The sequence below is a fragment of the Tinamus guttatus genome, unplaced genomic scaffold (assembly GCF_059628265.1).
Source record: "Tinamus guttatus ecotype Peru unplaced genomic scaffold, ASM5962826v1 Tinamus_guttatus_pri_ptg000327l, whole genome shotgun sequence".
Lineage (NCBI taxonomy): Eukaryota > Metazoa > Chordata > Aves > Tinamiformes > Tinamidae > Tinamus > Tinamus guttatus.
Window position 1 is genome coordinate 2,175,050 of NW_028288861.1, and position 25,766 is coordinate 2,200,815.

General features: G+C 37.9%; 1 protein-coding gene across 1 annotated transcript in view; it reads left to right on the forward strand.

Moving 5' to 3' along the window:
- Positions 1–1,603: 1,603 nt before the first annotated feature.
- AQR (aquarius intron-binding spliceosomal factor) overlaps positions 1,604–25,766 on the forward strand; it is a 47,313-nt gene continuing 23,150 nt past the window's right edge. The window contains exons 1-20 of the mRNA XM_088529353.1: positions 1,604–1,696; positions 2,301–2,357; positions 3,514–3,554; positions 4,460–4,495; positions 6,379–6,499; positions 7,645–7,785; positions 8,650–8,718; positions 10,118–10,218; positions 10,881–10,957; positions 12,469–12,533; positions 14,071–14,187; positions 14,589–14,702; positions 15,547–15,650; positions 16,295–16,397; positions 17,013–17,133; positions 19,778–19,918; positions 20,562–20,795; positions 23,420–23,587; positions 23,965–24,134; positions 25,060–25,301. Of these exons, the coding sequence (XP_088385479.1) occupies positions 1,604–1,696; positions 2,301–2,357; positions 3,514–3,554; positions 4,460–4,495; positions 6,379–6,499; positions 7,645–7,785; positions 8,650–8,718; positions 10,118–10,218; positions 10,881–10,957; positions 12,469–12,533; positions 14,071–14,187; positions 14,589–14,702; positions 15,547–15,650; positions 16,295–16,397; positions 17,013–17,133; positions 19,778–19,918; positions 20,562–20,795; positions 23,420–23,587; positions 23,965–24,134; positions 25,060–25,301 (2,315 nt within the window). The remainder of the gene's footprint in view (positions 1,697–2,300; positions 2,358–3,513; positions 3,555–4,459; positions 4,496–6,378; positions 6,500–7,644; positions 7,786–8,649; positions 8,719–10,117; positions 10,219–10,880; positions 10,958–12,468; positions 12,534–14,070; positions 14,188–14,588; positions 14,703–15,546; positions 15,651–16,294; positions 16,398–17,012; positions 17,134–19,777; positions 19,919–20,561; positions 20,796–23,419; positions 23,588–23,964; positions 24,135–25,059; positions 25,302–25,766) is intronic.

Below are 25,766 nucleotides of genomic sequence, written 5' to 3' on the forward strand. Positions count from 1 at the left end.
GTGATATCTGCCTGCAAGTTTGAAGGGCCCAAGTGGCAGGTCCTGGGTAATGAGCACAGAAACAAAGCACTGTAGCTTCTCTAGGGATTAGGTTAATTTCCTCCTTAATTAATCTGTTTACTAAATAGAGTAAGTTAATAGCAAGCCATTCTGAATCATAACCAAGTTGCTGGCTTCCGTAAGCATGTACTTCTTCCCTCTGGCTCTTTTGCCCCTCCTCTGCTCCACAGATTTTCCATGTTATAAATACACACACCACATGTATCATGCCATGTACCCCATATCATGTATTTGAGGTGATGGAGCTCAGGCTCCTGCAGGAGGAAGCCGGGCGATGAGCAGGATTGCAACCCTGGCCTCTTCGTGGACCTACTTGGAGGAATCCCCTCTTCGCTTCACTCTTGCTGATAAGTCCAACCCCCGGGTATCCGATGTCCTGGAGACAAGGGGGAGTCTGCAGAGAGGGAGACTCGCCCTTGCTCCAGGGCGATCACGGCAGACACGGTTCAGGCAAACTTGGCACCCATGGATTTTCCATCTGCCCTGATACGATGCACCCACCAGCGCGGCAGGAGCCAGAGGGTGTTATTGCTCGGCTGGTCTTTTCTGTATTAGCTCTTGTGTAGTATTGGGACTGCACACTTTGCTTCAAATATTTAAGTAATGATAGCAGTATTCACTAGGTGTATTTACATTACACAGCATTTGAAGAGAGGGCATAGAAGCAATCATAAGCTTGGTATGTTCCTTGGTGTCTGTCTTTACAATGTTTTTAGATGGTAAGTATTTTGATCATTCTTTTTCCTTCGTTTTTGCTAGGGATGCACTAATATCCTGGGTCATACTTGCTTTGAGAATGAGGTCCTTCCCTCCATGAAGCACCAGATCAGATCCCAGGTGTCGCCTGGGCCTCCCTGTTCTGCGTTTGGAACGTGTTACATTCTCTGTGTCAGTTTTCCCTCACATTTTAGGGATGTTTTAACACACTGGCCTTGGGCTATTCCTATTGCAGGATTAATTACTGTAAATAATCGTGACTGTAACGTGACTAATTTAAATACATTACAGAAAGAACATTAGCACAGGCGGGAAAAAAAAAGAAAAAAAAGAAGATCTAACAGCGTGCTTCATGGGCCGTGCCCGACTTCTTTATGGACGCACCACGCTCTTCCCCGCACGCCTTGGCCGCCATGCCGCAGCACGGCGGCCTCGCGCTCCCGCCTCCTCAGAGCGCTCTCCTTGGGCCACCCTCTCGCCCTCGCAGCTTCCCGCCTTCCCTCCTGGCCCGGCCCGGCCCGGCCCGGCTCGGCTCGGCTCGGCCCCGCCCGGCCAGGCCAGGCGCGCAGCCCCGTCCGCGTCCCCCGAGCGCTCCCACTCCCCAGCAGCGGCGCCGCCATCCCCCACCCGCGCCGCTCTAGCCCGCACCGCCCCCCGGAAGCGCTTCCCGCGCCGCGCGCTGAGGTCACCCGGAGGTGATTTCCGCCCGGCTCTCTGCCCACACTTCCGGTGCGCGCGGGCGGCTGAGCGCGCCAGGCCGGGGGCGGGGCGATTCGGGCCGTTCCGGGCCGTTCCGGGCCGCGCGGGGCGGGGAGGACGCGGCACGATGGCGGCGCCCGCGGTTTCGGCGGCGGCGCCGCCGCCCAAGAAGATCGTGGCGCCCACGGTGTCGCAGATCAACGCGGAGTTCGTGACGCAGGTGCGGCCGGGGGCGCCCGTAGCGTCAGGGCCGCGCGGGGCGGGGGGATCAAGCGGCGGCCGTGGGGGTGTCCCGGCGGGAAGGGATGCCCGAAAGTGAGGAGGGCTGTTGGGTGCTGAATGAGCGAGGGCTGCTGCGGGGCCCGCAGAGCTGCAGAGTTCCTAGTAGTTCAGTGTGTTGGGGGGCTGATGCTGCTGCTTTCCTCCTTCAGATCCTCCAACTTACCTTACGGCATTGCCTACTTCAAAAGAGGGTTTCCAGTCGGGTTTGCGGCCTCTGGAAAGCTTGCTGTATATGGTCTAGAGTTTTGATAAAGGGCAACTAAGAAGAGGAGGCTTCTGTGTATTATGCAGCAATCTCTGCCTCTGATTTTATTTTTAATGTGAGGAATTATCCCTTTATTGGAAACGTGCAGGCACAGAATCTTCAGTAGCTTAAAATCATTATTGTTGGTAAACATAATGCGATACTTAATTTCAACTTTTCAACTTATAATAAGTAAGCAAGAAACTAGTGAAATAAAGTTCTGGGTTTGGGTGTGTTACAGAGACATAAACTGAAAATGTATTTTTTAACCTATTTTGAACTTTTTTTTTCCTTACAGTTAGCAAATAAATATTGGGCTCCTCACGTGAAGAAGAAATTGTCCTTTGATCCAAAGGTAAATACTTTTACTGCTGTTGTACCTTGCTGTAAAAGAATGAGAAATTACATTTATCTGCCATGCTAACCCCCTCACCGATGCTTGTGTTTTATAAGGGTATAAGAGACTGCTTGGAAAGTCAAGAGTTGCTTAACACACTGTTAATATAGGTTAAGTTGTTTGTGGTTTATAAGCATAGATACTGCTCTGAAGGTGTGCAGTAGCAATGCACGTCTTTTGCATTCTGCTGTGTTTGTTGTAATTGAGAATCTGTGAGTGACGAAGATATTTGAGATCTTCAGCAGTTAAAGAAGGACTAAATATGTAGGAAACACTAAACTTTTAAAAAGTTTCTTTTAAAAACTTCTTCAGAGGGTTTTGATCAGACAAGCGAGTTGCTGCATTGGTGGTTATCTGTGTTTTGAATGTTTAAAATTTGACCTAATTCTCTGTTGTGTTTTGGTAGTGCAGACTTCTCAAATGTTAGTTCTCATTCCCTTGTGGATATTTGGCCCAGTTTACCTCTTGCCTTGGTTTACCTTCTTTATAGTATTTGTGGTAATATTTGTGCCTCTGTGTGTTAGAACTAGAGTGTAGGTAGCAGGTAAACTACAGCTCTGACTGTGAGTTTGCTGCCAGAGTGTGACTGCTGCACTGGGTAATGGGATAAATTCTCTCACCTTTTTTTTTTTTTTTTTCTTCCTCTCTAGTCCTATTTGAAAAAAATAGGGAAAATGGTCTGAATTTGGTCACTTACAAGAAACAGTGGCTGGATTGATGCAAACCTGATTCTTCAAGACTACCCTTTAAATTCAGCTATAAGCCAAAGATTAACAATAAAAAGGTCTATGTATCTGTTTGACTTGTATGTTAAATCTCAGTGAGATGTAGGCTATTCCTTCTGAATAATTCGAATGAAAATTCTAACTTGTGCTTTTTATTCCTCTTAGCCAATGAATTTTTTTAGTGAAAATATCTGACAGTGGAGTGTTTAGTGTCCTCAGAGCTGAAACTTACCTGTTACGACATTTTTGACGTAATGCCAAATAGCATTAAGCAGAGAATAACTAATTCAGAGTAACTTTGAGTGCATAGTATGCTTGAATGTGTTTTTAATCATTTCATGAAATATATGAACTTATTAAAATTCTTTTTGAAATATTCTTTCCCATAGGTTATTGAAGACGTGTACACAAAAGAAATTGTCAAGTCAAAGTAAGTGTGCCACTAAGAGACAAGTATTCCGAAGTTGTCTATACTGAAATGTTTTGAAATGCTTATTGAGCTGCTTTAAAATACATTGGGATGTTTAAAGCAGATAAAAATGACTCAGGTGCATTTGAGCTATTTAATTGGTGATGTCATTTCAAAGACAAAATGTGGCAAAAAGAAAATTCATGAGCTCAAAATCAGAGGGTTGGCTATGATTTTTTGCTTTCCTAAACTGTTAAAACTGTCACAGTGGTCATAGGTGGCTGGGTCCTCCTTTTGCCACCAAGGTTTATATAGGGAAGATCAAGTAAAGAATTTGCTGTGGGTAGTTTTTTTTGCATAAGTCTCAATACATTCGATTGCAATGGTAGAGGGAAAAATAAGCTATATTCTACAGTTTCTCTGTAGAAAAAGTGAAATTGAAAGTAAGGTAAGAACTGCCATGTAGGATCAAAGCAAATTTCCATTTCCAGGGAACAGGAAGAGATACTGTTATGTAGTAGCTAGTGTGTAGGAACGAGTTACCTAGTCATAGTTTCCTAGAAAGCGCTGTCAGCTTCTAGTGATATATGGCTGTTGGAAGTGGTATCTCCATACCTAGTATCCAGATGGATTAATTTCTGTGAGCTTGTTGATTGCTTAATGAGCATGCATGAACCGTCCAGCTTCCGTAGCATGAAAGTTACAGCAGTTACTTCTGCATTCAAGCCATTGCTCTTGTGTGAAAATAATAATAATGATGATAATAATAATAATAATAATAATAATAAAAAACCCTCCTAGATGAATGATGTAGGTTTCCTTATATAATAAGGATAAAGGTTGGTCATTTTCCATGTAGCTAAGATAGTCATGGAGGCTTTTTTTTCCCTCTGTGTTAATTGGTGATTTTTTTTTCTCCTTTTTAGATTTGCTATTAGAAAGATAATGCTTCTTGAATTCAGGTAAGATACTTGGAGTGAAATTTTAAGTTACTTTTCTGTAGCAACAGCTGAAAGTAAACATGAGAAACAAGTACAGACCAGTAAATCAATTTGTGGGTGGTATACTCATCTATCGCTACACGCTAAAACCTCCAGTTTGGTACTTGAAAAAAATGAATTTTGCTGCAACAGTATCAATATAAATTTATTCACCTAAAAAGAAATCTGTTTAGAAGTAAGATACAGTTTGTGAATGTTGATAGGCATGGTGGTGTGGAATTTATATCAGAAGAATGCAACGCATACAAAAGATACTCAAAATATTCAAGAGAATACATAATACAAAGAAATAGTGTGTAGTTAGTATTTTAATCTTTTCTGTGAGTGTTCTTTCTTCATGTTATCAGCATGTAATGTTGAATATAACTAGTACTTTTTGGTATATAGCCCCATCTACTGCCATATGTCCTGAAAATCATTTTCTTTTCCCGTTCTGTCCCTTTTAGAGTCTCACTCTCCTGTCCACACATATGAGATATTTCTCTATTCTTTAGGTTTAAATAGAGTTCATGTATGTTTATTCTCACTTGGGAGGGAGGTGTTAAGGTTGTTTTTATTAAAAGTATTGAAGTTTATTGCAGTTTAGGGGGAAATGAAATATGAAGCTTTGGGGATTTTTTTGCTTTCCCCATCCCTCCTGTGGAAGATGCAAGCACTGTACCCAATTTTGTAAGCTCTGGGGAAATACTGTGTGTCCGTTTTGTAAACACACCCGTGAAAGTCTCTTGGCTTCCCTTGAAGCCTCCCATTCTGGTTGAGGTTCTGCACCTGAGTCCCTCCTGACGACAGCCCTGCTTTTGCTGCCTTTCTTCTACTGTCTGTGGAACTTACCTGAAAGGGTTTAACTACCTTATTGCAACATATCATAAGAATAAACTGTGGAAAAAGTAAATAGCTGTTTTAGCCAAGGCAGAAGAAAAGAATTTGCTCTTGAGCAGCCAAATGAATGCTAGAGGTGGTGTCAAAAGGGAGGAATGCCTGGGCAGTCTCAAGTTTAGGAAAGAACAGGATCATCCTCTTTCTGATGGCAGCTATATGTTAAATTAGCACAAGGCATAAGGATATCACTGTAGCTGATGGATTTATGGATTACCTCTCCAGGAGTAGCTGGCCAGCATAGATAGCTTAAGAAGGGACACACTTGCTCCAAGTTTTCTCTCATCTCTGCACTGTAATTTTAGAGCTTTTTCCTGTGAAAAAGTGTCATATTACTGAAGAAAAAAAAGTCTCATTGCTGGGAAACTGCATTTTCCCACTGTCTAGTTGTTCACTCTGACTTTATAGGCAATTAAACTTAGGGAAAAAGAGATTTGAATAAAATCATTTAATCACTCCCATAATAATGCTTTGTTTAGTTATGCTGTGAGGTAATACTTTAATTGCTTTTAATGATTTTCATAAGCATAAAATCTGTCTAGGTGGTTCCTAGTTTTCTTTAATAAAATGGTCTCATGCCATGTGCTCTAGGTGATCCTGCGTGTGCAGGGTGGTTGGACTAGATGATCTCTAGAGATCCCTTCCAACCTTAACCATTCTATGATTCTATCATTCTAAAATGCATGTTATAGTAGAAATACTGTAAAATAATATGCTGTGAATTTTCTCTTAACAAAGTTGATGTTTGCATCTTATACGGTGAAGTGCCGCCTGTGATGTTCTTTAGTCAACCATTAACAAGTTTTGCTGCAGTGACCTAGATGAGAGGTAACTTCAGGAACTACTCACAAATCAAAAAGATGGATTTGAGGAGGAGGAAGAAAACCCTGTGGATAACTGCTTTTTCAGTTGAGTGACAGATGATGTGGGTGGCAGAAACTAATGAAACATTTTTTGTCTCTTCACAGCCAGTATCTTGAAAATTACCTATGGATGAATTATTCTCCAGAGGTGTCCAGTAAGGCATATTTAATGTCAATCTGCTGTATGGTGAATGAGAAGTTCAGAGAGAATGTCCCAGCGTGGGAGGTAACCGATTTCAATTATACCTGGAATTGACTTTGATCCACAAGTTGCAGCTTTTGCAGTGCACTTACTTAAACGGACGGAAAGTAGCAGATCTTGTAGTGTTAAAATGAAGTGGTACCTTATCCAAAATTTCTGTCATGGCATTTTAAATAACAGTTTGTTCTTCTTTTGAGAAAACAATGGTCAAACGAGAGATCACCTGGTTCCTTTTACTGTGTGAATCCTCTGTTCTGCTGTGATGCCCTTACGTATCAACAGCATTTGCTTTTTTAGGCACTTGACAAGTCTGGCATTTGGAGAGGCATTATTTTGCTGGAATAATTTAAAAGAAGCTATGTTATTTTTGTTGTTTGTTTTTTTGGTTTATATCTATGGAGATAAAGGTATCACGGGAAGTCTACTATTCTATTTATCTGATAACATCGTGCTTTAAAGCTGCAAGTATGATTTTGTAGCTTTCTTGTGTGAAATTCCATGCTAAAATAACGTCTTAACGTGACTTCTGTGTGTATTGTTTTGTATAATAGTAGATCCAAAGATAATTGGCCCAATGCGCACAGGCCGACTCCACATGAGCTAGATAGAAATGCAATAATGAGTGTCATTTCAGAAGCGCACTCACTATGATAACACTGCCATTATATCAGTGGTAAAAAGGATTAGTAACTTACATGCATGACCTGGACAGATTCTATACAGCTTTTTTGTTATGGCATGGGAACCAGAAGCAAAATGGCAGGTACATGCACCTTAGCTAAATCTTCTGCTTGGCAGGTGGCTGCCTGTGAAGTTATTCTGTGTGTGCGTGTGTGTGTGTGTGTTGAGAGGGGAACCCTGACATAATTAAGGGTTAGTTCCACATTTGTAATTAATAACTGATATTTCTACCTGCTCAGTTTTGTCAGTTAATGAACTGTTCAATTATTTTGCCATAATCCATGTCAGGATCCCCATGTCCAATGTCAGGAGAGTACTATTTAGTCTTGTTTGGTTTGTGCTGTCTGACCACTGTAAAGAATAAATGAAAAAGTCCCTCCTTTCAGAGATTTAAATGGACTTACAATACATAAGCTATGTTATGTGAATGAAAATTGAAATAATGTGTAGGAGCTTGGCTCAAAATGAATTACCTCTTCTGTTCCTAGACGTTCAAAAAAAAGCCAGAACACTTTCCCTTCTTCTTCAAATGCATCCTGGAAGAATCGCTGGTTGAAAGTGACAGTGAATTCTCTCTACATGAACAGACAGTCCTACTGCTTTTCCTTGATCACTGCTTCAGTAGTTTGGTATGTTCCAGATAAAGAGTGACCGTGCATTTGTGTGCTTAGTTTGATTAACTTGTTCTTAGGAAAGGGACCAATGAAGGTTTCTGTTTTTCAGATTTGTTTTTTATAGAGAGGTCCTTTACCCCTCTTTTTAACTCTTGTTTCTTTCACCACATTTACTTTGCAGTGGTACAGGGTCATAAAAGTGAGAGACTCAAAATCTGATGGAGCAACACTTGCTGCTAAGTGCAATTTAAAGGCATTGCATTCAGATTTATATTAAGATAGTATATTACCCTTAAAAGCTGAATATTTGCTGCTCTGCTCTTTTTGAGTTGGTTGAAAAATGCATAAAATTATTTTCATTATATATTGAGGAACACATAGTAACTACTTCACTTTTAAAATGAGGTTTAGGTAATATGTCAATCTGCATTTCTTTTGAGTTAGTTTTAAGAAGTCATTCATGTGGAAAATGTTGATGAGTAAAGGGTAAAAGAGAGAAAGGGCAGAGTAAAATAATACAGAAAACATAGTAAGAAAAATTAGCGTGAGAATGAGAAATGACTGAATAAGTAACATTGGTTCTCATCACTTTCTGTGCTAAAACGCTTGTGTGAATGGTACTCCAGGCGAAGTATTAAAAACTGACAGAATCCATGAAAGGAACCCAAGATGAGAAAGGTATCAACAGTTGGAGTTATTGGATATGAGTACTATGCATTTTCCTGTTAGGAAATCTGCAAAGTGTAATGAAGCGATGTAGATATCATTTCAGAGGGTAATTCACATCGATCTATTTTGTAAAAATACACATGCAAGATAGGCACATGAGAAAATTTAAGATATTTAAAAGTTCCTTTTTTCTCTGTAACTTTTTAACAGGAAGTGGACTTGATCAGAGGCCAGGTGCAGCAACTCATTTCTTTACCCATGTGGATGGCTCTGCAACCTGTAAGCATAACACTGTAAACGAGCAAAACAATCTTCCTGACAGTATGTGAGACTTGGAATGTAAATTGTGTGCTGACTGCTGAGGAAGACAAATACAGTGCTTTCTTCAGTGCTAAAAAAAATCATATTTTTGTATATCTGATAAAATTATCCTTTCGGTTGGTTGTGAATTTTCATGTAATTGTATTCCTGTTCATTAATTGTTCCTGTTAGTTTTGTGATAGCTCCTCTAAGCTTGTAACTTACAGACGAGGTCTGTAAGACGAGCAGGGGTTGGGAAATTGAACTTACGTGGAAACAGAAAACACTGGAAAAGAGAAGGGAGGGATACAGAAAGACTGCTGAGACTGATTCATATGGTGGGACTGAGGGAGTGAGAATGAGCTGGGTGCCCTGCTGATGCATATAAACGTTATTCGGAACTAGAATTTGAATTTATTGAACCTCTGTACTTATTCTTGGTGCAAAAATCTCTGCACCCAAGTGACAAACTATTCATTTTGTCATCATTTCTCGGGTGAGCCTACTAGGTAAATCTCTTCTGCTTGTTAGCAGAAACTTTCCCGTGGCAGAAAAAAGTTTTGCCAACACTAGGTCTGTGTGCAAGTCAGTGTGTTCCCATGTGTTGAAGATCGATTCTTTTTTTTTTTTTTTAATTTCCTATGACTTAAAATCTAGGAAATAAAAAAGAAATAAGGCTTCAACATCCAAGCACATTGAAACTGAAATGTGAGAATATAGTAGGTTTGATTCCTTCATATGCTTTGTATGTCGAAAACATACAGCTGTAAGATATAAGTTTATTTTGTAGAGTTAATGCAATATGAAATGAGGTATCTTAGAGGGGTTTTTAATATATTATGGCTGCTGCTTATCGCTAACAAGCGTATAATGTTAGATTGTATATAGATTTCTTCTATGCCTGTTTTTCCACATCCGCATGCAAATCGGTTCATCTTTACTTATAGGTTTGAACTAGTTGTAGCAGTATAATGATACCTCCTTAGTTCCAGGAGAAATTATTTGATGTGATTTTTTTCATATGAGCCATTTTGTTTTGAATACAGAAAAATAAGGCAAAATTTCATGTCATGTTTTTCTATATCACTGTTGAAATTCTCCATATTAAAGTAAGTACTTTCACTATTGTATGTTATATTAAAAAGTTTAATTTTGGAATAGAGTTGCTTTCCAATAACCCAGTAGACCGTTTGGCCACAGCTAATAAATATTTGAGTTAGCTCTGTCTATCAGTATTACATTCTTGTTCTTCAGTGCTATCTGTTTAGATTAGTCTGAGAAAGGCATTTATTTCAGGTTGTTACACCTTAATAAGGAAAGTGGATTACACTTGTGTAAGAACAAAGTTTCTTCATGTCTGAATAATTATCTTTTTCAGAAACGTCTGGAACGGGAACTGAAAAAGACGCCAAAGCTAAGAAAATTCTGGAATCTCATAAAGAAAAATGATGAGAAAATGGACGAAAAAGCAAGAATGCAGTACGTTACAGAAAAATCTTTTTCTGTTGAATCAAAAGCTGTCCATGTGTTCATTGTAATTTATCTAAGCAAAATTTTGAGTATTAAAAACTATATTTAAAAAAAAAAAAGAATGGCAAATGAGGGATCGATCATTTGTAGTCTCATGGAAACTGCTTTGTTTTTCAAGAGTTTTCATGCAAAATACTATTGTGTTTTATTTGAACCGTTTAATTAGGACATTAAATGTTAAAGCTGTAGGATGAAAGTCACAGGAGAATATCTAGGTATTCATGTTCTTTTTTAACTGACATTGATCAAAAATTTTACTCATATACAGATAGCTAATAAATTATTCAAATAAGCTTGTGTATATATTACTAAAATTAGCTCTTCCAAATACTTCTGTGCAGCTGTGTGGGCAGGTTGTGGCACACTTTGACTTGTATGGAAGACTTGTATGGTAGACAGCTTGGTGCTGTGTGTGGTTTTTAAAAATGTAGGCTCTGCTAAAGTGTCTCCTTTAATGGTAAGAACAAATTATGATCCAAACAGTTTAGTTAGTTATCTTTGCATAAATTTTACTGCAGTTAACTTACTGCAGTAAAGCTAGTAAAAGATAGGATAAACTTCTAGTCTGCTTTTACGTGTTACTAACTCTTTTGTCATATATCTGATTTTAGAGCATATCGGGAGAGAAGATTTCTTTCACAGCTTATTCAGAAATTCATTTCTGTGCTAAAATCAATACCTGTCTCAGGTAACTGTTGTCTATGTTATTTTGCTGTGTCTTTTTAATCTGTCTTAAATTCTTTTCTGCTGCTGAAGCAACTATTCCATAGTTGGAGGAATGGAGAGTTGGAGATATGATTTGATTTTTTTTTAGTGAAAAATCTATTTCTGTGGATCTGATGTCAAAGTTAGAACTGAAATAGCAGAACTCCTTTACTTCTGTTCTATTGCTAACTAAAAAAAAAAAAAAAGTTGAGTAGTAATATTCATCACAGTCTGCTTACATGCTTCTTACAGCACTAAAACATTTCAGTGCACATTTAGATGCTTTGTTGAACAGGTGTTATAAATGCATATCATAATGCTCTATTCTGTCAGTACTTTTTTGAGTTATGGTAAGAACAAAACCCTAGAGTGAAATTCTGTAAGATTTGACTGCTCTATGACAAGAAAATTATGTACTTGCCTGATTTAGACAGGAGAATTGTTAGTACAGGAAAGTGTTAGCCTTTAAAAACAAACAAAAAATCCGCCTTACTGTTTATTATACTACCAGTGCTGTGTAGTTTGGGCAAAATCATTTCCTATTCTGTTTTTGCTCTTGAACTCTTAGAAAGTTTTAGCTCTTACCTGAACTGAATTCTCTATTTTCTTTTTCAAAATGGATATCCAGCTGTGTCTTCCCATTTATGCAAGGCCAGTTTTACAATAAAATATATATTAACAATCACACAGAGGCTTTACAAAACAGATGCATTCATTAAAACAGACTTAAAGTTCTGTTTTGACTTGATTCTGAAGGTTCCTTAAGAGCCGCCTTAGTTTTCTTCAAGACAGTTCGCGCTGCCCTTGCCCTAGTGTGATCGTATTTAAATGCAATTGATGCAGGATGGCCATACTTCAGTAACACAGTAATAGGTCCAGTGAAGGCTCAGGATCAACTAATCACACTTGTTATATACATACCTCCCATCTTTAAACTAAAGAGATTTTATGGAAGTGGAGCAAGAGATTTTATGAGCTTATAGTGGTTTAAAGTTATCTCACTTTGCCTGACCAGACACACACGGTCCATTACAAGGCAAAAATTATTATCTTCACCTGATTCACCTTTAATCGCCTTTAAATATTGCAAACGTTTTTAAAAACTGCAATCAAGGTCTGCACGAAAGCGAGCGATGTTTTTAAGAAGCTTAGCATTCACAGGCAGTAGGCTATTGATGTTTTGTTGAAGGTTGAGCAAACTTTTCTTTTTATTAGACTGGTTGTCCATTTCCGAGTGAATAAAGTTACTTCTGAAAGCCTAATTCCATCACTTTCTTATATTAAAAGATCCTCTGATTTGGAATTAAGGAAAGAATTGTTTCAGAATAAGAGAAAAGTGTATTAATAAATTTTCTGATCTTACTAAGGCTAATTCTGATCTGCTAGCAGCTTTTTGTTTTATGTTTAGAACAATTCAAATGCAAATAGTGTGTGTGTGGATCAATTGCCATTTTGGTTTGCTAGTTTGTTTAACAGTTTTTAATTTGTATCTAGGTCCTATATCTATGGACAAAGTTCATTATTGTGAGAGGTTCATTGAACTCATGATAGATCTTGAGGTAAGTTGCAGAATTACTTACAGTCTCTTTCCAGATCTACACTGCTAAGGTTTTGCATGCATCAAGTGTTAACTCATGCTGTCACAACATTATATCATGGAACATGTGATTATGTATGTATAGTATCTATGTTCATTTAATAATGATTTTCTACTTCTGAATAGGAGATCGTAGCCATACTGTCCCTTCGTGTCCTGAGTAGTAATGTTTATAAGTCAGACAAACTACAAGTGAAACATACAATTCTGAATTGCTCGACAAAGAGAATAGTAATAATTTATCTCATGAGCAGCAGTTAAAAAAAATTCTTTTTCAGCTTAACACAATCTGAAATAGAATTTGCAGCAAGTACAGGGTTTTTGAAGTAACTTTTTCTTGAACTCATGCAGGCTAACTGCTTTTCTAAATCCCTTGAGTAGTTTGTGCTTGTTACTGTAGTAGAAAGGATTCTTTCAATTAGACATCATTGTCTTAGGGCCATAATAGACTCTATCTCTAAGAAGAGATATATTTGCTGTTAATAAGTTGATAAGCCTGTCTAATACGGAAGTTACAGAAGGGTTATAATTTGGAGTCTAGGAGGCTTGTTGTAATGACTGGAACAAACATGAAAAGTTAACTAAAAAAACCCAAAACTTTCTGTCTCAGTGTTTATTGTTAATGAGTCATTTTTACATGTGTTGAGGCCTTTTGTTGAAGATATTTCTGATTCGTGTTAATTATATGCACTCTAATCAACTAATTTGGTCATTTGAAAGGAATGACTTCAAGAAAAGCTCTCATTCCCTTTGAGATTAGTTGCTATGCATAGTCTTTACAAAAAACAATGTTCTCTACTACAGACATTTGTTTGAAGTTCTTAGCACCGTGTTAATGCTTGTGCTTTTCAGTTTTCTAAATTAAATCGTAGATTCCATTGAGAACAACTAACCTCATTTTTCTTGGGGATTGCTAAGAGGTGCTATCATTGGCTATTAAACAGTTTCCACACACAGCAGCTTAAACTGTTCGCATAAGCATGAAGTGGTGTCTTTTTTTTTAACTCATGTAATTCAGTTTTGAAAAATCCTGAAGTCTAATCTGAGCATCTGAAAAAGAGTAAAGATACCATGCTGTATTTAGGAGAAAGACTGCTCTCTGGAGAAAGAAGTTTGAAGTGAATAAAATCAATGTAGGAACATACGTTTAAAAAATTGCAGCAATTTGACATATCTCATGTAGCAAACATAATAGACATACATTTAACTGTTGAACAGTTGCTTTATTTAATTTATTACTCTTGTTACTAGCAGGGTACAATCTTGATGATGACAAGTTTGTACTGTGTTTCTTGTACTATAAAAGCTGTGGTTGGGCTGTCCTGTCATGGCAAAATGCTGCTTTATTATGAAGATCTCTCTGAGGGTATTAGATAAACCACCAGGTGACTACTGCAACAGTTGTTTTATCTACCTTCTTGAAATGGAGAAATATGAGAAACCAGCGTATCTAAAATTCTGAAGAATTGTGTGTACTAATGCAAGGTTGTTTATCCCAGGCCTTGCTTCCCACACGACGCTGGTTTAATACCGTGTTGGACGACTCCCACCTTGTGGTGCACTGTTACCTGTCTAGCCTTGCCAAGAGAGAGAAGGAGGGTCACCTCTTCTGCCAGGTGAGATTCAGAGTTGTTGGAAATACTTTTTAACTCTTGTGTGACTCTCAGTATTGCTGACTCTCCTGTCTAGGCTAGCTAAGGAGGGCAATTATTTCAGTTTCAAGTCTTTAAAGTCTTCTATCAAGTGTGTGTATATATATATATATATATATATAAAAACTTCTCTAGCTGTGGGCTCTGATATAATTTAGGTGAATTTTAGGTGAGATTTCTACAGAGAATTGTTCTGTGCATCAGCCAAAAATAAAACATAGATGCAACTCTTTAGTCTCTTTCTTTGAGTGTTTTGAGGGGCTGATTTTTGTGCATGATCCCTGGCCTTTTCCTGTTGTGTTTTTGTTTGTGGTAGATTGTCTGTCTCACTGTTAATCCACTAATTTATATGCATGATGTCTCAGCTTTTAGACATGCTGAAATTCTACACTGGCTTCGAAATCAATGATCAGACTGGAAATGCTTTGACAGAGAATGAGATGACAACAATTCATTATGACAGGATTACATCTTTACAGGTAGGCAGAGATTGAAGGGTTTGGGGGAGAGGAGACATGCAGTTTTGTTAACTAAAACTTGCAAGTAAAATAGACATTATTTCCATAAGCAAATCTATTTTTTCCTATTGATTTACAAGAATAATTCTAATTTGATTTTTTTTTCTATACCATCTTGAGGACTTCATTAATACTTCATATCATGTATGTAGATAAAGTAAAAATAAACAGTCAATATAGGGGACCTAAATAAAGTTACAGTCAGGATCAATAGCCCTGTAATTTGTTCCAGTGAATAAAATCACATTTGGTTTGATGTTATGATTTAAATTTAAGGTGGCTCGTGTCCACTAAATCTAGTGGTAGGGATTTAATTTATGTTATACAGTAGGTGGCACCATTTCTTCAAAATCTGCTTGCATAGCACAAGCAGTGCTCTCCATAAAGAGACAAACCGAGGTCCATGATCACCTGTAGTTACACAACGGTATAGCTACACTTTCGAATGTTTTTGAATCACTTTTAACAAAATTCAAGTCATCTTCATAAATAAAACTTTTTTCTTGTTGTTGTTATTCTTAGTTGTCTTCAAGATTCATGTTTGTCTTGTCATATTTTTGTTTTGATGACTAACTTGGCCAACGTTGATGGGAGATGTTTCAGAAAGGTAATGGAGTTATAAAGAGGTGATGTTAACTAGGAAAAGTGGAGATTTCACTGCAACTTTTATTTCTGTTCTGGCAGTGTCCATAGAATGAATGCCGTGTGCTATGAAGCAGAGGAAGCTGTGCTTGTGTGTAAATGTTTAGGTTATTAATTTTTTTTTGTTAACATACTTAAATTCAATTTTGCATTGTTTTTCTAGAGAGCAGCATTTGCACATTTCCCAGAGCTTTATGACTTTGCACTCTCAAATGTAGCTGCAGTAGATGCTCGTGAGTCACTAGTGAAGTTTTTTGGACCTCTCAGGTAAGTCATCAACATGAAAGTGAAGTTTTCTTGTTGTATTTTAATTTAGCAAATTTCTTAACTTTTTTATGACTACACATTCTGATAAGAGCAAAATAACCTATTCATATTTATTCTTTCTTGTTGCCTTTATTGAAATAGGGGAGAAAGGGAGAGCTTGAAATCGCTATGAGAAACTAGTAGTGAACAGTCTTAATTACAATATTTAAAAATACTTATTTTGCTTTTCTAGTGAATGTGAGAAATCACTTATTTTCCTGAAAATGGCTAGTTGCTTAAAATAACTTCAACATCAATTACCTTATAGTCATTAACATTATTTTAAAAAAAAGTCTTGCTTTCTCCCAATCTCTAATAGGAATAATAAATCTGTATTATTTTATTGCCTGTATAGTATCGATTGCTCTATAGTCTTAATTGATTGCTCAGTACCGTGGTTACTAGAGCAATAGTCTGTATTTTGACAGACGCAGGGTGTGCTCCAAAATGAGCGTTTTAAGCGGTTGTTTCAAACATGAACCCCCGGGCGGGACTTGTCGCTCGTTGCAGCTCGTGGTTGTGCTTTGGGGACAGCAGCGCCGCCCTGGCCCCCTCCCCGGGGCCGGGTGGCCCTGACGGCAGCGCCGTGTCCCTTCTCCCCGCAGCCCCAACGTGCTCCACCAGGTGGCGTCGCACCTGTGCCTGCTGCCCGCGCTGCCCGAGGGCGGCGACACGGCCCACGACAAGGAGTTCCTGCTGGAGCTGCTGGTAACGCCGCCGCGTCCCCACTCCGGCCGGGTCCTAAAAGCTGTCTGAAATCTCCTTTGCTTTTCAGATCTTCAGACTGTGTCAGCGTTATTGTAGGCTTCTAAATAGATACCAATATTTGGATAGCACAACTATTTTTTGTTCTCTTCCCCTGGCTTACATTGCCATTTATGTTTTTTTTTTTAAATTGTAGATAGTTTCCTCAGATTTAAATACTTTGTAGTACATTTACAGATACCGCAAGGAAGTATTTGTTCAGATGACATACTTCACTTCTGTGGGTTTGTATATAATATGGAAAATTTCAGGTCAATTACCTGCTAAGCCTTGACTGAATATTTTCAGCTCTTGTGCCCATTTTGGTCAGTTCAGCAGCCTAATGATTGTTGGGCACTAGAACTGTGCTTGATTACTTGGCCCATTTTAGTCTTTTGATGTCACTAGCTGCCTTCAGTTTAGTTAATAGAAAATAAAACTTTTTAAAAAAAAAAATGAGAAATTGGCAAGTAACATATAATCACTGAAAGCCTAGTGGATTAATGCATGTTTATCAAAGATAGCTTTGTAGTCCCATTTCAACCTATGCTCATCTTAAATGCATCCTTTCTTCTTTAGGTTTCCCGTCATGAGCGACGAATATCTCAAATTCAGCAGCTCAATCAAATGCCCCTTTACCCCACAGAGAAGATTATTTGGGATGAAAATATTGTCCCAACTGAGTATTATTCTGGAGAAGGTAGGATTTATCATTCAGTGAATTTGTGTTTTGTTCTAATTGATTTTTTAATGATTTTGCAAGTTTAAGTGCTGTAACTTTGAAACTGTAAATGGTGAAAATGAGTAGTCCTGATGTCTGTGTTCATCCTGTCTTTAGAACTTATGTGTAGTAATTAAACATTTGTCAGGCTTCTAGGGAAGAGTCTTCTCAAGATTTCTTCTCCAGATTTTCAGCTTCCAAGATTTCTATTTATATTTTGACTCTAGAACATTGCGATTAAATTGTTAGCAAATTAATAATTGATTTAAAAACAAAAATCCAAAGTCCTTGTAGAAAGCCACTTACTGCTAATCTGGGTGACAAATGTGCTGTTGCCACTAATTACAGCACAGGACTTTACCGTGTGATGAGTCAGGTTGTAAAGATGCAGGACAACGACTTTTGTGTGTGCTTCGCTCTTAGGCAAATTCAAGAAAGGCTGTTTTTAAAAAACAAAAAAGGCAGGAGGAGACTATTATCTTCCTCTTCTTTCAGGGTAAGACTATATGAATACTCAATGAAATGTAGCACGTGGACTGCAGTTCAGATGTGCTTGTAATCAAGGGAGGAAACTGCAGGAATTAAATAATTTTGTTACTTTGCAATAAACAGCATTTGTGTTTTGCCTAATGTTTTTAAGACTGTTGTAACTTTTAAAATGTTACGTGAAAATTTTGAGATAGAACATGGAAATTCCTTATCAATGCATATCAATTCCATATTCAAAGCATAGTACAAAGCATGTTTCTGGTTTGACCAGTGAGTGTTCTGTGCTTTCCTCCACTTGCTTTTGGTTGAAAAATGTAGGTCTTTTTTTTGTTATTCTTGGGAATCTTTTCAGCAAAGGATCTTTTTACACAGTCATGTAAATGTTACTTGGAGATCTGACCAAGCATTAGGTAGGTAAGGAGCACATTTCATTTCAGTATCATAGAAATAATTTAATGATGATTTCACAATTTTCTGAATAAGTTTTCCTAGTAGAGTTTATTCTTAAGAAAACAAAGGATCAGAGCAATGTAATGTTTCAGGAAATTCATATGTAAAACAGGTTTGTTTGTTGTTCAAATTCTTAGATACAAGTTGAAGTAGCTGTATTTCCATTCAAACTGTATTGGAAAGCTGACTTCCACAGGAGCAACTAATTGTGCATGTACTGCATGCATATATATTTATTCCAGCCAAATGTATTAATCACTATATATGTGGGTGTTTTTGTGTATTTATTTATTAATTATATTCACTCATACTTTTTATATAAATGCAATAAAACATATATTAGTGTACATATGCATATATAAACTCTGTGGGCAAAAAGTGAAAGAGTGATGAGGTTCAACAGCTGTTTCTGTGCTTTTGTGAATTGTTTTAAATAATTAATTTTGTTAAACTTACAATTTTTCTAAATGTTAATAAGGAAATGCTGTAATTTTAGCAAGTAACAACTGAGGGAAACATTTCTTTCTCCTGAGGTGAACTCCCTTTATTGTTATCTGTGTATTGATAGCAATCCTGAGAAATGTTCTGGAGCATTTCTCTTGCTGTGAAACTGTTACAAGTATTCTCTATTCTGCTTTTCTCAGTGTCAGTTTACCCTTTTATTCCTTTTAATCTTTGTGTATTCTCCAGCCCTGATTTCCTGTCTGGCTGATCTTTCTCTACAAGAGTGGTTGTTACTCACAAGGAGGTTGTGCAGCCAGTAGAAAAAAAAGTCTAGACAGCCCTAAAATGTGTTGCTTCAGGTCCTATCCTTTGTGCATATAAGTAGCTTTACAGGTCAGATTTGTTTCTTGGTGATGGAAGATGTGTTAAACTTTTTTATCACCATGGGACTTTCCTGAATAGAAATTACTGTATTCTATCACCTTTCTTCACTGAAAAATGTCAGTTCAGGTAAAAGCCAGGATGCAGCATTTATACAGATGGAAAGTTTCAAGGATAAAGCTGCACATTACAAAAGCCTGAAGCTTTCATGGGGCTCAAACATAGGTGTGAAACTGTAAAAGTATCCCAGTAGGTTTATGTGAGTAACATATGTGAATTGTTATTATGGAGAGTTTACATCTAGAACTATCCTAAAGCTCTCTATATAATTAGATGTTTTAAAACCCCTAACTCAGTTAAAACCATTTTCCTATTTTCATTCTCCCTGAAAAAAATCTATAATCAGTACGAAAATATTTTAAAGAAAGTTATGTACTAAAAATGTACTGACAAATTTATTGACTTAAAACTCTTCTCTGCATCGATGACTCTGTGGCTTCTAATAAACATAAAAGGCTGGAACTGGCAAATTGTTGAATAATGTGCTGTTTTTTGTTAGTTAATGAGTCTTTCTATCCTTACTAATTGCTGGCTTAAAACTAGTTTAATCGTAGTCTATAGACAGTGAAGTATTCAGTCTTTAAATACTTAGGTATACATTGCCAGAAAGATTGGAAGCTCCTTAATTATTAAAGTTTTTGGAGAAAGGAAGAAGAAAAATGTATATGCCCTTTTTTGAAGTGTAGGTATAAAGGAAAGCTGTAGAGTAATACATTTACATATTTTCTAACATGTAGAACCAATACCTTAACTCATCTTTCTGATCACCCATCAAATATCTCTTCCACTTCTTCTCCAGGTTGTCTTGCACTTCCCAAGCTGAATTTACAGTTTCTGACTCTTCACGACTACCTGCTTAGGAACTTCAACCTGTTCCGGTTAGAGTCTACCTACGAGATCAGACAGGACATTGAAGACAGCGTCAGTAGGATGAAGCATGGTAATAGTTACTAACTGGCACAGTCCAGTCAGCTCAAACTGTAATGAAAGCATCCTTGAAAATGTCTACCTGTTGCTGTGTGCATGCTAAATGTGTGACAGTTATCCTGTTCTACACAATTATAAAGGTACCATGTTTTATACTTTCTAAAGGTGCTGCCACCCTAGGAGATGACTCTGCACGTGCGTGCTGATTCATATCCCCTAGAAATGCTAAGACGTTATGTTGGGTGCTAACTAACAGCCTTTGCTATATTAACAAAGAAGAGCTATATTACAAAAAGTTCTGAGCTTCGACTGACTTATGTGGATACTGGAACCTTTATCACCATTTTATCTGCTGTATGAGAGGGATTACTGAGTATTCTTGATTTGCCATCTGTCACAGTATGAGCCCCTTTAGATTTCTAGAGTTCATTTGGTTTGATTATCTTATACCCAGTAGTTGCTTTATGTTATCAACTTGCCTGTTTCTTCACCTCTCTGACTTTGGTATTTTTTTAATAATGCCAGCATGAGTTACCCTCATTTTTTTGAAAGGTAAAAGTAAGTCTATTCATGTTACTCTTCAGTTCTGAAATGAAGGATGATGCAAAGCTATTTCACTAACGTGTAAAATTAAGTCTTCTACCCTTTTTCTGTAGAACTCTCTGAGGTGTGTTATTCACGATGTACATTTTATTTATGTATTTTATTTAGGCTCTCAGAATATGGAGGTGTGGTCTTCGGTGGATGGGCTCGGATGGCCCAGCCCATTGTCTCCTTCACAGTGGTGGAGGTGGCAAAGCCCAATATTGGTGAAACGTGGCCTATGCGAGTGCGAGCAGACGTCACGATTAACCTGAACGTCCGCGACAGCATCAAGGATGAGTGGGAAGGTACCTGTGTTCTGTGAAATCAGGTTCTGGAAGTAGGGCTGCCTCAAGGTATCCTACTTGACTTTGTTCGAAGAAAAGGTTTTGTATCTGAGCTGAAGATTTGCAAGTTTTAATGTGCTCTTTAAATTATTGAGATTCCAAATCCAAGAAAATTAGACTTTCTTATAAGAACATTTAAGATGATTAAGGTACTAACCACTCTAGGGGAGAATGTTTAGCATTTCACACAGATGCCATTTAAGCTTGTAAAATTTACCTCTTAAGAAGAGCGGAAGAGCTAGTCTATAAAGTTAATGGGCATGGTAGTAATGTTCCATTGGAAGGGTAACGGCAAATATGTGATCTGTCTCATACAAGTGGCAAAGACATATCTTGATTTAGTTTAGAATAGTGTTTTTCAGTAGTTTTTAGTGCATCTGACTGTTGTCAGGAAATGCTGACTGTACTAAATACTCTGTTTCCTAGAAATATCCCCAGTTGTTCCTTTTTCGCTTGGGGAGCTGATACTCAGTTAACCTTGTTGGCAAGTGGCTTAGAAGCATGTAGTTGTGCCTGGATTATCAGTAAATTTCACTCCCTTCTCTGTAGCTAGAGAAACCTGTTAAATGTGTTGGAGGTGCATAGTGTAATTGGAGCACATAGCACAAATGCTAAAAGCTGGAGCATGTGATAAATGGATAAACAGATTGAAGTTTGGGAATGGAAATTTCTATTCACGTAGTTACTCATTAGTGATGTTAGGAATACTGATGTCAGGTAGAGGATGTTAGTTGACTTTACCCCCAAAGGTAAGAGTAGGTTTTGTAAACTTTTGTATGTCTTCGGTCAATGAACCAGGAGCTTTCACGGTAGCAAGGTGATCTTTACTGGCAGTAGTTAGACATCCTCATTTTTACACAGTCTTGCAGAGCATTTAAAGGATTTATTTTGAACTTGGGGCAAACCCCTGCAGTTTTTTTAGAATACATTCTACAATTTCGTTCTTAGTCTTTTCTCTTCCTCTCTCTTAGTAGATGGTTCTTGAGTGTTAACCAGTCTTAAACAATTTTTTGCAATATCTCCCTTTTCTTTTTGTGTTTGTCTCCTTATAAGGATGTATTCTGTTACAAATCACTTTCTGATTTCTTTTCATTCACTTTTTAAATTATTTACAGAATACTTTGCCTTCTAATATGCTTCAGGTATATGAAGGTTTGAGGGTTTATAGCATGTGGTACTCCTTTATCATCTGTCCTTCTCTAAGAGCAAATTTGAGAGACCTTATGATTAAACAACAATGTAATTTCCTACACTGCTTCTGATTCAGCAGAGTTTCTGTATGCTTTTAAGCTCTTTAGGATGTGATGTTATGACTTAATGACTTGGATTAATCATGGGATGGAAAGACTTACCTAGTACCTAGTGCATTAATAGGGTCAACACTATGAAATTTTATATCTATGTGTTCCTAAAATCAAATAGCTGCCTTTGGTCGGGTTGTGCTGTCCAGTGTTTTCATCAATCTTTTTAATGCATCTTTTCTTTTTTCATGTTTTGGTATTTAACTGATGATGGTAAAATTCTAGCTTTCAGTAATAGGTCACGTCGCAATGGTTGCTAGGTCACAGGAATATCCCAGAAGCCAATATCCTTATTATGGCACTAGTCTATTACACACACACACACACACACACACACACACACACACACACACACACACACAGAGACACTCTTACAGCAGTGCACCTACTTTTAAATACTTGAGCCGTCTCTGTGGTTTCTGAAGCATTAATGCTTTAAATGAGGTAGTGTTCAAAGCTGTTGATGAATCAGGTCTTGGAAGAAGAAACGCCTGCCATAACAAGGTCGTCATGCAGCTGCTTTAAGGAGGATAACAATATCCAATAAGTAACAAATTACTGTGGATGAAAAGGATCTTTCAAGTGAGGTTCAGAAAGGATCTCTTCTTGATTCTGTTAAAAGTTTCTGTTATTTGTGTAATGGAATACAGCATCTGTTTAGTAAATTCTGAAGGTCTCGCAGATCTTTGGGAATCTGCAGGTATGCTGGAGGAAGGGATTAGTGTTCAGGATGACGTCAGTAAATTGGAAAAATGGATATTTAAAAATAGGATGTAATTCAATAGGGATGAATATAACATACTAAACTTAGGCAGGAGTAATCCATTGCATAAATCCTTGATGGGGAAATAACTTGTTAGGCATTAACTCTGCAGAAAGAAAAGAATCTGAGTTCATGATGGCTCAGTAGCAAATGTGACTTAACAACAATATTCTGCTACTGAGGGAAGAAGAAAAGCACTCAGCCAGGTTATCCTGGGGTTTATGAACTGGAGCATAGTCTGGAAAACAAATGACTTGGCTGAGTGACTTTCTTTCCATATCTGGAATCCTCACAGGTTTGGGGTGCAAGAGTAGTAGAAGAAGGAACAGTATCCTGTGATTCTGTGTCCACTAAGCTGAAGGTGTATTTAAAAACAGAACGTATTATGCTCTGAACAAATGCTTTTTAGTTTAAAAGATTTTGTTTTGTTTTAAGTATTCTGCTGTATGTATTTTCTTTAAGGAATGGAAAATGGAAAATAGTGTTCAATCAAACCACTAAATGTTCCTCTTTGGAATCAGGTCTGCGTAAACATGATGTCTGTTTTCTGATTGCGGTCCGTCCCACCCAACCCTACGGCACTAAGTTTGACCGACGGCGACCTTTTGTTGAGCAGACTGGCCTGGTGTACGTCCGAGGCTGTGAAATCCAGGGCATGCTGGATGAGAAAGGACGTGTTATTGAAGAAGGTGGGGGCACCAAAACGTCTGGAAGACTCTCTTTAATTAATCTAATTGTTTATTTGCCTACTCTTTTAAGTGATGCTTGTTGCATTAATTACCTACTTGTAAAAGCAAGCCAAATTCAGAAGTCATCTTAAAAAAGGTGAATTTGATAAAATATTAAATAGACGTTGTTTTTGGGAATAAAATAGATGATATTTACAAACACTATTTAAAATGAGATGAAAATGTGAAGTAAGAGCATTGTACTGCTACACAGAAATGAGTTTCAGTATAATCATGCCTACATTCTGTTTCAAAAAAGAATGTGGATTGCTTATTTGAATGATAATCTGCTTTTAGTACTACTTCAGATTAAAATCTGTTTGTTTCAATATGGACAGGACCTGAACCCAAGCCAAGGCTTAGAGGGGAGTGCAGAACATACAGAGTATTTTTGGATCCAAACCAATATCAACAAGATATGACCAACACAATTCAGAATGGAGCAGAAGATGTGTATGAGACATTTAATATAATAATGAGAAGAAAACCAAAAGAAAACAATTTCAAGGTAAAGTTAGTGGGTATGAATTCTTAGAATCGAAGTTCATTTGAATTTGGTAGAACATTACAAATACTTCTTCATTTTAGCTGCAGGCAGTCAGATAGGCTTTTCAGGCCAGATCAACAGCCTTAAAAGCTAGAGTTCGGGAACTGGTGGTAAATTGCCCTGTGGAACTAAGCACTGGAGTAACTGAGAAGTAGAACCCTGGGCACTGCAGAGGAGAGTCTGGCTGGATCTTCTGTGCTCCCTCCCATCAGCTATTTATGCACAGGTTTATACAGAGCCCCAGCCTGTACTGCTTCATGACCTTATTCCTCCTAAGGTGCTGTGCTCTGCAGTTCACTTTCTTGAACTTACTGAGATTTTGTTTTTGCTTGCCCATGTCTTCAGCCTGTTGAAGGCCTTCTGAATGGCAGGATCTGCTGTATCAACCACTCCTCCCAGTCTTATATCCTCTGCCAAACTTGTTGGCCTTATAAGAGGCCGGACATGAGGACCTGTGTGCAGAAATATGTCTAATTATTGATTAAATGTAAACTTCTCATTCATTGTAAAGCCAGGACTACAAACTCGGACCACAACAGGCCGTTTTTATTTTGTATGCAGGTGGTTTTGAATTGTGCCCTTTTTTCCCCTCCTTTGGATGTTCTAAAATAAAAATATTGCTGACCATTATGATGATCTTTCTCTCATTACTAGTAGTTCAGGAATTAGATTCCTTGACACTGATGGTTTGTTTTATACATTGTGTATGCAGTGATATCAGCAGAATATATAGCAACTGATTCAGACTAACCAAACACACAGCAGTGAATACATGCTAGCATCCAGAATAATGGGGTTAGTCGTCAGGATGTCACATCTTGTCAGTAAATAGTCATGCTTTCTAATGAAGTGACCTTTTGTTTTTTCCTACTCTTTTAATTTGCAGGCTGTTCTGGAAACTATTAGGAATTTGATGAACACGGATTGTGTGGTCCCTGACTGGCTGCATGACATCATTCTTGGATATGGAGACCCAAGTAGTGCACACTATTCAAAAATGCCAAATCAGATTGCATCTCTGGATTTTAATGACACTTTTCTCTCCATTGATCACTTAAAAGCCAGCTTTCCTGGATATAATATTAAAGTGACTGTTGACAATCCAGTTCTTCAGATACCCCCGTTCAGGTGATCTAAACATTTCCAACATTCCTGATCTGTTACTCTTGCTGTAGCGCTTTGTCGTATGGAGTAGACTTTACTGTTTGAAGGGAGGTGCTCTTTCTTGTAAGGAAATATCTACGTAACTTAGTAGAAGGATGTAAATTGTTATACAGCAGAGGCAGCTATACGCTACAGGAGCACTTGGGACCATCCTCAGCTCTACTGTATACAAGCCATTGTATACAGCTTGTGCGCTGTTGGAGAACAGGGGCCTGGACTGAAGGGAAAAAAAAAAAGTGCACATTGGTTCCCTTAGAAGTTAGCAAGAGTTGGAGTTTATTTCTTTTTGAAAGAGTAATCCCCGCCCCCCCACACACACACACACACTTTTGCCCTGGTCAGTTCATGTCATGACTAAATTGAACCTTGGAGGAGGTAATCTTTCTAGCTTGTTTGAAGCACTGCATCCATCTTACTGCTGTCAAGAAT